Here is a 16,381-nt window from a genome sequence, read left to right as displayed (position 1 = left end):
ACCTGCAAGAAGCATGAATAATTTTGAGCATAACTGTATTTAGTCATGAGACAAAGTCATTTCTTACATAAATTAAACATAACTTATTTACTGTTGTTTCATCTATATGTGTGTAAAAGGCAGATACAGAACGTGTGCTGCTCTATATTATCCAGGAATTCAATACAGACTGTTTTAAGCCCTTTTAACAGGGACACAACATGCCAAGAACCTGCATGTTTATGTTGTAATTTTGTGTTGCATATTGGACAAAAGTAAAATATGATTTTGTTCTGTCTTAGTAATGTGTTGATTGGTCAGTTAATACATTTGGAGTGAAAACAATTTATAATTATACAACAATTATCACACAAACTAATATTCTGCATCAAGATTTTTAGAGTATCTGTCGATGAAAAGAAAAATGCTGAAATGGTTAGAAATAAAAGCACTGCTCCTCCAGACATTGTAGTTTATGGTCATAAAGCAAATTATTACACTCGATTCTTACTTAAGAGACATTTTAAAGCCAGTCAAAGATGATTCTTATTGAAGATAATAAATATATTTGAAGCTAAAAGTGGCAAGACAGCCAGAGTAAAACAGACAAATCTTTAACACAAACAAGCGCAGAGATCATAGTCCCATCATTTTAAAACCATGACATTTAAGCTGACTTACATCTTTATTTTACATCAACGTCGCCAAGAACTAACGATGAATAAAGTCCATTCAGCTTCAGTGATTTTTCTAAACATGACTCAGTCATAGCCGTAAATCACAGCCAGACCTCCACAGCTCTGCAGTCAGCTCTCCAGCTCAGAGTAAAATACAGCTGCAGAGATTAATTAGATATGCACAGTGAACACGGAGACTAATGCAGATGGGCTGGCACTCCTCTCTCATGCTCGACCATTTAACACAGTGCCGACTGCATCTGAAGGCATAAAACCAGGTGCTGGTGGTTTTATTAGAAAAAACTCACAATGTCACAAGCGCTTCAGTTTTATAACTTGTGCTTTATGGATTGAGAGCACATTAATGTTGAACACCCTCAATAATATTCAGCACCAATGATTTAACTAAAGGCAAAGTGCAACAAAATGTGGGGGCGACAAGAGTGAGAAATTACAAACTCAGCTTGCCGGAGGCTAAATTCATTATTAATCATGCGATCCTATTCTTTGTCTTTTTTGCGCATTTGTTTATGTGTTTAGGGAGGCTTGTTGTTCAATCCAGTTATGAGTAGACACAGAAATAAATACTCAAAAGGAAAATTAATAGTTTAAAGCCTAGCAGTGCTGTGAATAATTTGCACCTTTTCAGCCTTCATGTTCTGCACGCAGCCCCAATTAAAACTCCAGTACCGCTTGGTGTCAGTTCCCACTGAGCTGAGCCACACTAGGAACAAGCTAGGATTTCCTTGCACATTCAACTGGGAGCCAGTCAGCTAAAAGCAAAACTCTAAACAGCCACCTGTGTTTTGGTAGACCAAAAGATGGTTTAAAGTAAAATTAAAATCCAAAAGAGACCCAAAAAAGATATAAAAAAAAATCACAACTGATTAAGAAAATAAAGTACTTAAATTTTAGGTGCTTCAGAAAACAGTTTCTATTAATCAAACAGAACAAAAGATCTGGTCTTTGTTATTTAGTGAGTTGTTAGTCCTGAAGATGCAACACTTGAACTATAGCTGTTGTCAGACATCAAAATCTTTTATGCTTTTTTTTTTTTTAAGTCTGAGTGTTAAAATACTTTCTACAGTGGGGCCAGAAAGTATTTTGTCAGCCACTGATTGTGCAAGTTCTCCCACTTAGAAAGATGACAGGTCTGTAATTTTCACAATTGGTACACTTCAACTATGAGAGACAAAAGTAAAAAATAAAATCCAGGAAATCACATTGCAGATTTTGTAAATAATTTATTTGTTAATTATGGTGGAAAATAAGTATTTGGTCAATAACAAAAGTTCAACTCAATACTTGGTATAATAACCTTTGTTGGCAATGACAGAGGACAAGCGTTTCCTGTAAGTCTTCACCAGGTTTGCACACACTGTAGCTGGTGTGTTGGCCCATTCCTTCATGTAGATCTCCTCTAGATCAGTGATGTTTTGGGGCTGTTGCTGGGCAACACGGACTTTCAACTCCTTACACGAATTTTCTATGGGGTTGAGGTCTGGAGACTGGCTAGGCCACACCAGGACCTTGCAATGCTTTTTACGGAGCCAGTTCTTCGTTGCCTGAGCTTGTCTTTTATACAGATAATGAGTTCAAACAGGTGTCATTAATACATGTAACGAGTGGAGGACAGAATAACTTCTTAAAGAAGAAGTTAAAGGTCTGGGAGGGCCTGACATCTTGCTTGTTTGTGGGTGACTTATACTTATTTTCCAACATGATTTACAAATAAATTCTTTAACAATCCTACATGATTTCCTGGATTTTATTTTAACTTTGCCTCTCATAGTTGAAGTGTACCTATGATGGAAATTACATATATATATATATATATATATATATATATACACATATACATATATATATATATATATATATACACATATACATATATATATATATATATATATATATATACATACACACATGCATATAAACAAAGGGGTCCCCACTTTGCAATTATAACAGTTTCAACTCTTATAGGAAGGCTTTCCTTCAAGGTTTAGGTGTGTTCATGGGATTTTTTAACCATACTTACAGAAGTGCATTTGATAGATCAGACATTGATGTTGGATGACAAGAGTTTGCTAGGAGTCCCTGCTCTATTTAATATCTTAAGTGTTATGTTGAGGTGAAATCAGGACTATGCACAGCCTAGTCAAGTGTTTCCACACCAAACCTGCTCATCCATGTCTTTATGGACCTTGCTTTGGGCAGTCATGTTGGAAAAGGAATGGGACATCCCCAAACCGTTCTCACAAAGTTAGGAGCAGTTGTCCACGTTGTCCAAAATGTCTTGGGATGAGGAAGCATTAGAAGTTCCCTTCACTGAAACGAAGGAGCAGAGCCCACTTTTCTTAAGAATACTCCCACACCATAATTCCCCATGAAGCAAACCTTATACTTGACACAGCGCAGTGAGGCAAATGCTGTTCTTCTGGTAAATGGCCTGCACTTGTATAGCGCTTTATCAATTCCAAGGAACCAGCAACCCACCAGTTACACAATGAACCTCTACCACCGTCGCCCCTGCTAACTGCCAAACCTTACTCATCACTCCAGAGAACAACGTCTCCACTGCTCTAGAGTCCAGTAGTGGTATTCTTTACACACTGCAACCAACATTTTGCATTGCACTTGGTGATGTGGTGCTTCCCTCTAAACAGTCATTCAATGAAGCTCTCTACTCACTGTTCTTAAGCCAATTGTAAGGCCACATAATGTTTGGAGGTAGCCATTGCCTCTGCAGTAAGTTTGCGACTTCTTCACATTATATCTCCTCAGCATTTGCTGACCTCGCCCTGTGATTTTATGCAGCCTACCACATCATGGCTGAGTTCCTGTCATCTCCAATCCCTTTCACTTTGTAATAATACCAGTAACAGATGAACGGTTGCTGTAGAGTATTTTGTAGAGAGAAAACGTCATGCCTGTACCTATTGCACAGGTGCCATTCTACCGCACCGTACAAGAATTCATTGATCTCCTGCAAGCTATGTTTGAAGAAGCAGTCTGCATGGCTGGATCTCATACACCCATAGCCATGGACATGATTGGAAAACTGGAATCAGATGATCTGGAGGGGTGGTCCTGTACTTTTGGCAACATAGTCTACATAGTGTTAGAAATAGGTAAATGTAGATGACCACTTGGCACGTTAAAAACATCAAGTTGCAACTAAAACAAGGTATGCAGCTGTATACAACTTTGCACAATCACACCAATGACAAGAAAAAAACTAGCTACTGTAAATTTTGGCATGTCACATTTAAATCGGTGTAGCAGCAACATAGAGTTAAGGGTTTTAGATTTCTCAGTCAGCCATGGGGTATCTACTGTAACACCTTCACTGATCTCTCTGCTTGAATGTGCGGCCAGACAGATGGTCATGCCAGTTACTGTGTAACTGTTGGGGAGGGCGTAGCAACAACTCCAGCTGGTAACCTCCCACTCTCAAACCACTGACAAACACACTCAGACTTACTTCTTAGCTTCCTTTCTTCATCTTAACTCTCTTCTTCCTTTTCATTTTTTCTTGTTCTTTCTCCCTCCCTCCTCCTTGCAGCTCCATGGAAACATCAGGGGGTCTTTGCTTGATTAGTCAGAATTAATGACATTCTCGTGTGTGTGTGTGTGTGTGTGTGTGTGTGTGTGTTTGTGTGTGTGTGTGTGTTTATCCTCTGGGGAAATACTGTCAGACTAAACATTTTATCAAAATATTAACTTCTCAATGGCTGCCACTTTTTGCTATTCACATGGTAATATTAGGTGGTTTCCACCCACCACAGATGTAGTTTTGCATTGGGGTGAATATGCAATTCTCTTGGCTATGTTAAGCATACTTTAATCTACTTTATTATCTAAGCACACAAATAACCAAAGGGGAAGCATTGGAGATAAATAAATAAAAATTAAATAATAAAATAAAACATATCCTTTATCCATTTCCTGTTGGAATTTAGTTTTTTTATTTTGAGTATTTTTTTTAGCAGATCGCCTATATTCATAAAAATAAAGTGGACTTCTTTATTTACTATGTCATTTATGAATGAATGTGCTAAAGCTCAGATTTATTTATTTACTTACTAACAAAGGTGTCAATGGAGAAGGTGGAGCAACTGCTCCCAGATTTTTCAAAGTAAGCTCTCCCAGATTTTAAATTAAAAAAAAGATCAGATCAACCCCACCAGTCTCACTTTGTTAACATTTATTTTACTGTACTGGTACTAATCAGGGGGATTCCTGTTGGTTGGGGATGTCTGCTATACAATATCTATGTGTACACATTGCCTTTAGTGAGTAGATGAAGAAAACAAACAAAACACGGTCTGAACATTGGTCTGAAATGATAGTAGTTAGCCTGTTCACTAAACAAAACAAAAGCAAACCCACTAGTTTGTTGACTTACAATTGGAACCGGGTCTGGTTTGGTGTGAAATCATTTCGACACCCGAGTTCTGACTTAAGAGGTAAATAGAAATAAGTGTAATATTCAATTCAATTCAATTCAAAAATACTTTATTAATCCCAAAGGGAAATTAAATATTAATATTCATATTACAAATATGAATATTAATATTTGTAAATGCATCACAAACATATTTGAATTTTCAACACTGGAGAAACCACTTAAATAGAAGGTAATGGCCAAAGGAAAATTTCATAGGATTTTCATGAGAAAATCTGTTTTCACAGCAAAATATAAAGTAAATAAGGCGTGGCTGTATATTAAAGAGTGCTAGATGTATTCTTTGTGCTAACAAGGGATGGTAGAATGAAGCAGGACATGGATAGATGGACTGGGGTTTCATCTTTAGTAATACAGGCGATGCTTGGCCGGCCATAAAGAAAAAGAAAGTAAGTAAAAATGTATTTATATAACACATAAGATAAAAATCACAAAAACTTCACCAAAAGAAGAAATACATAGGATAAAATTAAACAAAAGCAGATTTAAAAACATACGTTTTTAGGCGGCCTTTAAAAGAAACCACAGAGTGTGCTGATCTCAGAGTCAGAGGAAGGGAGTTCCAGAGTTTTGGAGCCACAAAAGAAATCGCTCTGTGTCCTTTAGTTTTCAATTTTCTATTGGGGACAATCAGCAGGTCCTGATCACAGGACCTCATGGCCCAAACGTGTAGGGATGTAATAGATCAGAGATCAGAGACAACCATTTTAAAGCAGAACCTGAAATACCAGCCCAGCACCTAAGCCTATTTAGTAAGAGTTGGATGGTCAGCAGTTTCAAAGCTGAAGTCAGGTCTAACATAAGCTGCACAGAACATTTACCTGCATCACTCTGCATCAAAATCTCAGAGACTGAGAAGAGCCATTTCAGTTGAGTGGGATTTACGAAAACCTGACTGAAAATGGCCCATGAAGCTGTACTGATCAAGAACAGCATTAAACTGCCTGACAACAAATGTCTCTAAAATCTTCAACAGAAAAGGGAGAACTGAGATGGGTCTGTAACTGCTAAAGAAAGAAGGACTCAAATTAACCTTTATTAAAAGTGGGTGGATGACAGCACTCTTCAGACAAACAGGTACCTGACCAGAAGCTAACAAAACATTTACTATGTTAAGTAAAATAGGACAAATACACTGAAAAACTCTTAACCCAGCTCGATGGTAGGATGTCCGGAGAGCAGGAAGATACCTTCATGGGGCTAATAATCTCAATCAGTGCAGGTAGGGACACTAGATGAAAAGAATCTAAAAATACAGGCCGAGCTGGACAGGAAATTGTCAACCCAGGAGTAGGTAGAGAAATATTATTTCTCACTGTACTGACTTGGTCTATGAAACAAGAAAGCAAAAGTTGGCAATCATCATTTAAAGAAATAGGAACACAAAGTGGAGCAGGTTTGGTAATGACCCTGATGGTATGAAAAAATTATTCAGGGTTTCCTTTGCTCCTAGCAATCAGATTAGAAAAATAGGTTGCCATTGCTTCTTTGACTGTATTATCAAGTGAAATTAAAAGATCTTTTAAGCACAGAAGATGCAATTGTTCTACATGTACACTTTAAACAGTGGATACTATAATTTACCCAGAGTGTTCCATCACCAATAAAAAGATGAGCCAAAAAAGCAAAGCTTTTGATTTACTTGTCCATGTACATCCAAAACCCTCACCTATGAGGCATGAATTATGACCGAAAAAATGAAATTTCAAATACAAATGTTGAAATTAGCTTTCTTTGTGAGATGGCTGGACTGAGCCTTAAATACAGGCTGCGGAGCTCCATTATCCTGGGGAAAACTCAGAATAGAGCTACTGCTCCTCCACACTGAAAGGAATCAGCTGAGGTGGTTGGAGCATTTGACCAAGACGCCTCCTGAACACATCCCTTTGTAAGTTTTCAGGACACTTTGCACCAGAGAGGAGAGCCAGAACTAGAGGGATGACATATCCCATCTGACCTGGGAATCCCCCAGAATGAGCTGGAGAGTGTTTTTGAGTAATGTCTGGGTTTCCATATTAGATTTTATACCCCTGCAACCTGATCTTGGATCCTGCTAAAAAGCTCCTGATGCCCATGAGTGAGATGAACAAAGATAAAAAAATATTTTCTTAATAGCTCTAATGATGCATAAATCTTTAAAAAACTTAATGTTACAAAAGTTGCTTTAGTTTCCAAGAAACAGCAGCATTTTTGATGCTGCACTCCACTTTTTATTTTAGATGGATTTATCTTTGAGTGACCATATTTGCTGTGATATTTTTGTTCAGAGTAAGGTGGCAGTCCAACATTTTACTAATGATTAACTCTACACATTAAAGCTGAAACACTTCAACGTAAAGAGTAACAAGGTAGGGATTAAAGCCAAAAAGTGATAGAAAAAATACATTTGTGAGTTAAGACGGTCTGTCTTTGCCTTTGTCCTTGTTGTTCTGTGTGTACATTTATTCACGCAAGCCAAAATGACTTTGCATTTCTGTTTGTTCCAAAGAGGAGCTAATGTAGTCCCAGCTCCCAGCCTGGATTAGAAGCTTCCAGCAGGTTTCTTTGGGGGTTTATGTGTTAAACCAAAACTAGAGGGAACCCACAACAGCCAATTACACTCTCTCTTGGGTGAAAGTTGGTGCTTGTGTGTGTGTGGAATAAATTGGATGGTAGTGCAGGCACACACACACAGACTGGGAGTGCATGTTCAAGTGGAGCTGGCATCTGGTGCCACTCAATTAGCTGCGACCTGCTTGCCAATAGCCTGAATCCATTTAACAAGGGCATGAGTAAGCACACATGGACACACACGGACACACACACACACACACACACACACACACGCACGCACACACACACACACACACACACACACACACACACACACACACACACACACACACACACACACACACACACAGACAACCTTGAGGAGCAAAAAATAAACAGTGACAATATAACTAACAAAAGGCTCAAAAATACAGCTCTGGCTTTGGTTTAGCAGACTTTAAGCCTGAAATCGCACACCCTCTCGTCAGCTTCGGCTTTGTTTTTCTTCCATTGTACCAAACACAAATAGTTGAAACAAACAAATTGATTGAGGATCAATTAAAAAAACGCAGTCTTGAAAGTCAATATATCTGTAGTCAATATCAGAGCAAAAACCTGCCTAACACACATCTTTCTTTCTCTCCCCTGTAACATAAATCCACTAAGAACTAACTTAATTTAGAGTAATAACATTCCTTATCATTAAATTGACTACACCATAAGCTGTAGTGTTGAATATTTATCACCCTTCAAGATAAAAACTCGACTAAGCTGTGCTTTCACAGCTGCTAAAGGAGCAAAACGTCTTTTAAGAAAATGTTCACAATTCAAAACAACCAATTTGCAATATTTTGTTTGTTATTTAATAAACTTGATCTTTCTTGTGCATAAAAAAAAAAACAAGAAATTTGTTGTGGATCATTACAATCCCTGAGCACCACATGAGATGCCTGTAGATTGAGGCTGGATGAAAAATGTTGTTTTATTTATCATTTGTCAAAGAAGCTGGCTGATTCCCTGCTGCTTTGAAGGCATTAAAAACCAATGTTCACAGGCAGTTTCTACTGAGAAAAAGACTCGTACACTGATATGACAGCAAACTGTTTTGCTCCTTAAATACACAGAAATAAAATGAAAAACTTAATTTAGTAGCTTATTTGAGTTATTTGTTAGTTCGAACATGTTTTGTGGTGAGTTAAATGATGTAGCTTATCAATTGGCATAGAGGCTGTTAACACGGGAAACAAATGGAAGATCGTCTTTCAGAAAATACCCACCTATAGTGCCTTGCAGAAGTATTAACGCCGCATTAATTCTTTCACATTTCTTACAATGTAACCTGAAACTTAATTGTATGCAGTTATGATTTGCTGTGGTAGACCAACATAAAGCAAGCACAATTGTGATAATCATCCAGAGAGTTAAATGTTGAGCTATTCTTTTTAAAATAGCTCAAGGTCAGTCAGAATCAACAGAGAGCCTCTGTGAAAAATCAGTTAAGTTTGGGTCTGGACTTTGAGTGGGCCATTGATCTAAACCATTCCATTGTAGGGTTTATGTTTAAGGTCATTATCCTACTTTATTACTGTCACAGATGAGCATCCCCAAAGCATGATGCTGCCACCGCCATGGTTCACAGTGTGAGTGGTGTGTTAAGGGTGATGTGCAGTGTTAGTTCTCTGCAACATAAAGCACACACCCGGCAATATGCTTTTTAAATACAGATAGTAAGTCGACCAGCTCTTCGAGAAATGGGGAAAGCTTGTGATATTGTTTTATAATTCAAACCGGCATTAATCTTCTCCACATGACCAAAGAACACATCCAACAAATGCCTGAGACCTTCACAAAATGACTGAATTTTGCTATGATTGAATAAAAGACAGGTGAACTCTATTTCACCAAAACACTTTGCTGTTGTAGGATAGTAGCTCTTGAAGACCAGAGTTGAGGAACCCCATGATCTAGATGACTTATGAAAGCGGTGGCAATGGATTTTATCCAGGGGCTTCAGAGGAAAAGTGGCCAATATAAACACATTAATAACAAAATTTAAAGCAATGTATTCTTCTCCTTCTCCTTCCACTTCACAATCACATAGTACTGTATGCTCTGTCCTCAAAAAATCCCTCTAAAATAAATTTTTTGTGTAAGCACAAGAGGTATGAATATTGTGAGTGAAGATATTAAAAGAAAGGGACAAGAAAGGAAGAGGAGGGCAACCACATCCGTGTTTAACCTTAGGCTCCAAATTGATCCACCCTGCCTCTGGTTGTAGGATGAACACTCCTCCTTGTTACCTATAGATATCCTACAAAGGCAAACTGTACTGTGTGTTGGCAATCTGTGTGAATAAAAGGAAGTCAGTGTTTACCTGTCGCAGTGGTTGCACTTGAATGGTTTCGCTCCAGTGTGTTTGCGGTAGTGTCGTGTCAGCTCGTCACTGCGGGCAAAGCGCCATTCACAGCCTTCCCATGAGCACTTATAGGGCTTCTCACCTGACAGAGAAAGGGAAAAAAAGAGCACAAGGCGTCACATTTTATTACAATTTCTACATCTAATTTCACATGTCTAAACTACAGCTGTTCACTAATATACAGGTTACCACCCCCAGATTTTCCTCCAAACACACACATACACATATACCCAGCCCAGGGGCGGCCAGGCAGAGCAGTTTTACACAACAGCCATTTTAATGAGCCAACATACTCAATTAGCTGTAAATGAAGTCTTTCAGCACTGCAGCATGTTAATTCATAATCCCAAATTCACCCTGAAATGAATCTCGTTTTGTTCCCTTTATTACCACACCTCCACCCAACCATTCACAAGCACAAGCACACACACACACACACACGCACACACACACACACACACACACACACACACACACACACACACACACACACACCCAGAGGAGTGTGGGGGTTCTGAAATGTAAATGAAGTTTCATCCTCCAGTTCACCAGATGGGAGAAGAGATGGTCTATTGTTCTCAGCCTGTAGTTATCTCACCATGAAAGAAAGCCTTCCAGCTGTGTGTGTGTGTTTTGTTAGAGGAGTGTGTGTGCATGTGTAGCATGTAAGAACAGACTGTCTTCAGACGGGACCTGATGATGCGTCTCTGTGTGAAGCATTTTTTTCTGAGTGTGCAAACGTTGGGTCAGATGAGGCAGCAGTTAATCTGGATTTGCACTACGATCCTTTACTTGAACACTAATGCCATAACCAATAACAGAGGAGAAGAAATGTAAGAAATCTTTAATTGACTGGGCAGCGATTAATCAAAGAGACAATGTTGTTTTGCATTTAGAGCATCTCAGAAAACATATAATTTAATTCAGTTGTATTTCATTATCTGATATATTTTTGTAAACATTATTTGAAAACCTCATATAAAACGGTTTTAGATACTATTTCTTTTTAGGTCACTTGAAGTCTCACTAAACCAAAAGAAAGGTCTAAATGAGTCATAAAACTATCCTGTCTTATGAGAGACTATGAGTAGAGTATTGCTTTAAATTGTTGGTTGTAAAAGTAGGTACAGAAAGTCCCCTTGGTGGGTATAAACTGATGCATGGAACAAAACGTCAGATACAAAACAACCGAAACTGCAAATATGTGAAAAGGCAAAAGGGAAAAATGACCAACCACCTGTTCAAGTAAGTAAGTAAGTAAATAAATAAATAAATAGCTAGTTGAATCCTTATTTCCTGGGCACTCTAAATGCAACAAAACATCTCTTTCTTGATTGGCCCATTTGATTGGTTAATGTCGAATCAGTTTGAGGCGTAAAGATTGTGTCAACATTTGTGACCCAAGAAGCACATGCAGAGGGCTGCTAAATTTACCACTTTTTCTTTGTAATAGATTTTTATAAAAATAAATCACAAATACAGAACTTTTTGTCCATTCACAAAAATTCTTTTCTACAGGTATATAAACTCAAAACACAAAAACATTTTTTTCTTATGTAGCTCAATCCTTAACTTCCTTTGATTTTTATTTTACAAGGTTACAAAACCTGATTTACCAAAGTACTGAATATTCTTGGACCAAAGGTATTCCCATACCGAGGCTCCATATTGCCCACTTCTCAAACAACAACAAAATTACTATTTTAATTAAATATATTTGAAATATTGACTAAAAAACGTCCAAACCTGACATCAGACCCCTAGTGTGCCCAGCTTTGAACTGAGGGGTCGTTACTATAATTGAGGTCTTAATAACTCCTAATGGGCAGTGCTATGGCAGCTTACAGTCAGTTAGCCAGCCCCTCTTCTCTCGTCACAGCACACATCAATCCTCTTAAGAAGACCAACATACACAACTTCACAGCTAAGTGGAAGTAATGTGGTCGAAGGCATTAAGAAACATGTTTAAAAGCCAAACATTTGCAATAAAAAAGCTTTTTACCCACAAGTGATCCAGTCGTTAAATGCAGGGGTGGTTTTCACGCATCAAAGGCGTAATGGAAATGAAAACGGTCAGTGCATGCTAAAGGATTCTGTTCAAACATTAGTTTGCTCTGGGATACAAAGTGGAGAGGTGTTGTGCTCCCTGATGTTATTATAAGAGATGTCCTGATAATGGGGAAAATTATTTTTAACCTCTACCTTTTGTAACACTTTGACCTGCTGATAGCGACTTTTGCCAATTCTTATTTAATTTCAGAGCTATAATATAGGAAGATATGAGAACAGCATTTGAAAAAAATATTTCTAGCCCTTCTGCTGAGTACTCACTTATGTTTAGAGCAGGGATAATGCCACATGGTGTGTAGGATAACGGACAGTATACTAGTAAACAAGGTTTTACTGTTATTGTAAATCAATGCCCCTTTTCCACTAGCTCTATTTAGGCGGCACGGCTCCTCTCTATCCGGTCTCTCGCTACGAGGCACAGAACCTGTTGTGTTTCCATGGACTCAATGACGGCTGGAGATATTGCTTGAAGCCCTGCCTCCACCAGTATTGCGCTGTGCCACTATTAACGTCATTATGTTGCAATGTCGCATTAAAGTAACTTGCGTGAAATGATAAACAAAAATCTCAAAAACTCTTTGCATCTTCTGTTAGAGATTAGTTTGATTAGGGCAGCTAGGATTTCTAAAACCTCTGTGTTTATTGCCTAGAGAATGTAGCCTTACTTTAACTTAGATTTGCAAAAAACAGCCAGAACTTCGAAATTTAGCATGTTCCATAACAGAGGTTGAAAGCTCATAGGATAACACAGAGCAACTTTGCTGTACCTCCTTCAGCCTTCCTGTTATCGTTTGAAAGTCTCTCTCTCTTTGCCTGAATGAATTGCAGAAATGTCCTAACATGTCTTAAGAAAATACAGTTTCTTTTTAAATAAATTCCCTCTTCCTTTCTGTGCCTCAGTTGACTTTATTTTGAACCTTTCACTGAAACTAAAAACAACAAAATTTTAGTTGTCTTCACTTAGTAACAGCCTCCAGAACAAATAGTGTTCTTGTAATTGTGACCTGGTAATGCTTAAATATTGTTCATTCACTGATCGGAAATCTTTTTTATTTTTGAGCTTCCAACCAGCTGGACATGGTTGATCAAGTTGAAAATCATCTTTTCATCACCAGATTCTAGGTGCATCTCTAGTTATAACAGAAAGAAATCAGGACAAAAGACGCTTTTTTGGCAGGATTATCAGTTTAACCATCATCTAAAAAGCCTAAAAATAAAGAAGAGGTCAATAATACTGAACAGACACCACCTGTTGTTCTAATGGAGTGGAATACGATGTTAGAGAAACAATGGATGAAAAACAGAAACAGACCATAACCTCTTTAGCTCACTGTAACAGAAAAAATCTACTTGTCAAATGTGAACTGCTTGTGTAAACTGTACTTCCACTGATTCCACACTCACACCATGAGAATAGTCTACACCAACCGAGAAAGTACACCTGCTCACTTTTCAGCTTTGACACAAGGTGATGCAACGATGCGTAAAAGATGATGTTCAACAGGAACATCACACTATGAATGATTGCCCCTTTTTTTCCCAACAGTTTGACTGTTTCTTTGATCGAAGCCGACTTTTATCCACAGACACAACATGGCCGCAGTTGCTCTCCGACTAAATTATCTACGCATCACGAGCTACACTCCCCAGGATTTCCATATTCAAATCTTCAGTCGTTTCTCATGCAATCTGTAGCTGACTTCAACACCTGGGATCTAGGTTTTATTGCTGTCTTATTGCGCTCTTTATGTGACAGGTGATTCCTGTGCCACCTCTTTGATTTTGGCTGGTGTTTGTGAATATGGATTTTGAATAAAATATTCTGTATTATTGGATCTCAGGGAAGGAAAGTTTAATTAGTCCCAGGTATCACAGCTCTGTTGCATCGCTATCTGTATTTCATTATGATATGCCTTGAATATTTCAGATTAAATTTCTTTTACTGAGATACAAAGAGATGTCAGATGATGAAGACTCCACCAATGTATGTATCTTATCTTGTATGTGTAGTGTGTGTTGCGTAGATGTATAAAAGCTTTTTTTTGGAAGGACCGGAATTGGTTTCTGGTTAAAGATGCATCTTTGTGTTAATATGTGCGCTCAGATTGTCCCACCAGATTCCCACCTTTGCTGAGTTGTCAGTCAGCTGTGTATTGCCAAAGGAGGGAAAATTCCTCAGACTTTTTCCCTCCTTTAAAACAACAAGAAAAAACACAATCAATTTAGAAAAATGTATGTAAATGAAAAAAATCTGTTCATTGCTTGAATAGAGGAAAAGCATCATCACTCAGTAAAGGGAATGCTACAAGAGTTAGCATGCATGTTGGTAAAATAAAAAGCCTAAGGATGGCTTGCTACCAAAGCTGATACCAATGCTAATTAAGTAGCCAACATAAAATTATTGCACTTCCACTATTATTTTTTCACTATTTTTATTTTTTTTACAGTGTTCTTTCCGGCAGAGGCAGAGTAACAGAATTGTTGTCAGAATGCCAAGAAAAAACCCAACAGATTTACTTTCACAATTGAAGCATTACGGCTAACGCTTTAATGCTTGCCCGATATATATATATATATATATATATATATATATATATATATATATATATACATATACTGAAAAGTTCATGGTACTAATGAATGTAAGATGTATTTAGTGGTAACTGTGGCTCAATATAGAACACCTGTATATCTGTTAACACCTGAATCAAAACACATGTGGGTGTGTGAGCTCGCCTGTGTATATAAGGTTTGCCCCCGCAACCACACAAGCACACCACATCGCCACCCATCATTATTTTACATAGAACAAAACAGAAAAAGGTGGAGGTGTGGCAGAAAAAGAACATTGTCAAAAAAAGCACAATTACTTTACAAATGTGTTAATTCAAAAATAAAATAAGTCTAGACACATATTACAAATAATAATATGCGAGTAATTTGTATATTCATTTTATAGCAACAAATATTAGGATAAAGAATATCTATTTGCATACCTGCTTTTATATAATATCTAATCACAAAAATTTTTATTTATGCTCAGAATTGTTTTAATGCCTTGATACATTAAAAAACATATACTGGCCCATGCATAGAGTTTTACGGTCACCTTTAAATCTTTAAGATTATTTGAAAATACCAAAATCACTTCCACCACTGACATTATTGGATAATGTAATAAAACATTTTCAGTATGAAAGAATTTTCAATCTCTTATAGAATAAGAAAAACATGCTGTTAATATGATTTAAAACTTTATTCTCCAAAATGTTTTATATGTCTGAACTTGGGATGTAACAAGATTTCTGGGCGGAAATACATTTGTGAGGTCTGACAGTGATGCTGGACAAGAGGGCCTGGCAAATAGTCTTTCCTCTAATTCATCCCAAAGGTGATGAGACCTTGCTATTCAACATGACTGGTGCACAGTCATGTTGGAATAGGACCATCCTCAAACTGTCCACACAAAGATGGGGGCATAAAATTGTCCAAAATGTCTTAGTTTGCTAAAGCATTACAAGTTTCACTGGAATTATGGGGCTGACACCATCATTTCCTCTGTACCAAATGTTACACTTGACAGGATGCAGTGAGACACGTAGTGCTCTCCTTGCAACTGGTCAACCTAGAGTCATCAGTTGGATTGCTACAGGGAGAGTCATGCTTCCTCATTCAAAAGAACATATCTCAACTGTTCTGGAGTCCAGAGGCAGAGTGGTTTACAACACTGGATCAGACGCTTTCCATTGCCCTTAGTGATTTAAGACTTAGAGGTAGCTGCTTGGACATGGAAATCTATTCTGTAGAACTCTTCATGCACTGTTCTTGAGCTATTCTCAAGGCCACATGAAGCTTAGTGGCCTGTAATTATTGTCTCTGCAGAACGTTAGTAACCACAGGGCACTAAGAATTTCAGCATGGGAAAGTTGTTCTCCTTCTCAATCACTGCCACTTTGTTATTAAAACCCTAATAGTTGACTGCGTAATATTAAGCTGAGAGGAGATTTTAGACACGTGGCATCCTATGGTACCATGCTGGAATTCACTGACCTCCTGAGAGTGACCCATTCTTTCCCAATTGTTTGTAGAAGCAGTTTGCATGCCTAGGGGCTGGATTTTATACATCCAAGTCCATGAAAGCAACTGGAACACCTGAATTTAGTGATTGACTAGCCTTGTCTCAATGAGGTGGATGTACTATTAGACCATTTTATTCACTTTAAACCTAAGACATTA

At 37.8% G+C, this 16,381-nt stretch overlaps 1 protein-coding gene across 1 annotated transcript in view; it reads right to left on the bottom strand.

Moving 5' to 3' along the window:
- The window catches only part of klf7b (Kruppel-like factor 7b), a 95,162-nt gene that overhangs the window by 11,691 nt on the left and 67,090 nt on the right, over window positions 1-16,381 (bottom strand). Inside the window, exon 3 of the mRNA XM_047370444.1 lies at window positions 10,034-10,157. Coding sequence (XP_047226400.1) covers window positions 10,034-10,157 — 124 coding nt within the window. The remainder of the gene's footprint in view (window positions 1-10,033; window positions 10,158-16,381) is intronic.

This window comes from Girardinichthys multiradiatus, chromosome 7, assembly GCF_021462225.1.
Source record: "Girardinichthys multiradiatus isolate DD_20200921_A chromosome 7, DD_fGirMul_XY1, whole genome shotgun sequence".
NCBI classification, from domain to species: Eukaryota; Metazoa; Chordata; class Actinopteri; order Cyprinodontiformes; family Goodeidae; genus Girardinichthys; species Girardinichthys multiradiatus.
This window is presented reverse-complemented; position numbering and strand designations above follow the sequence as displayed.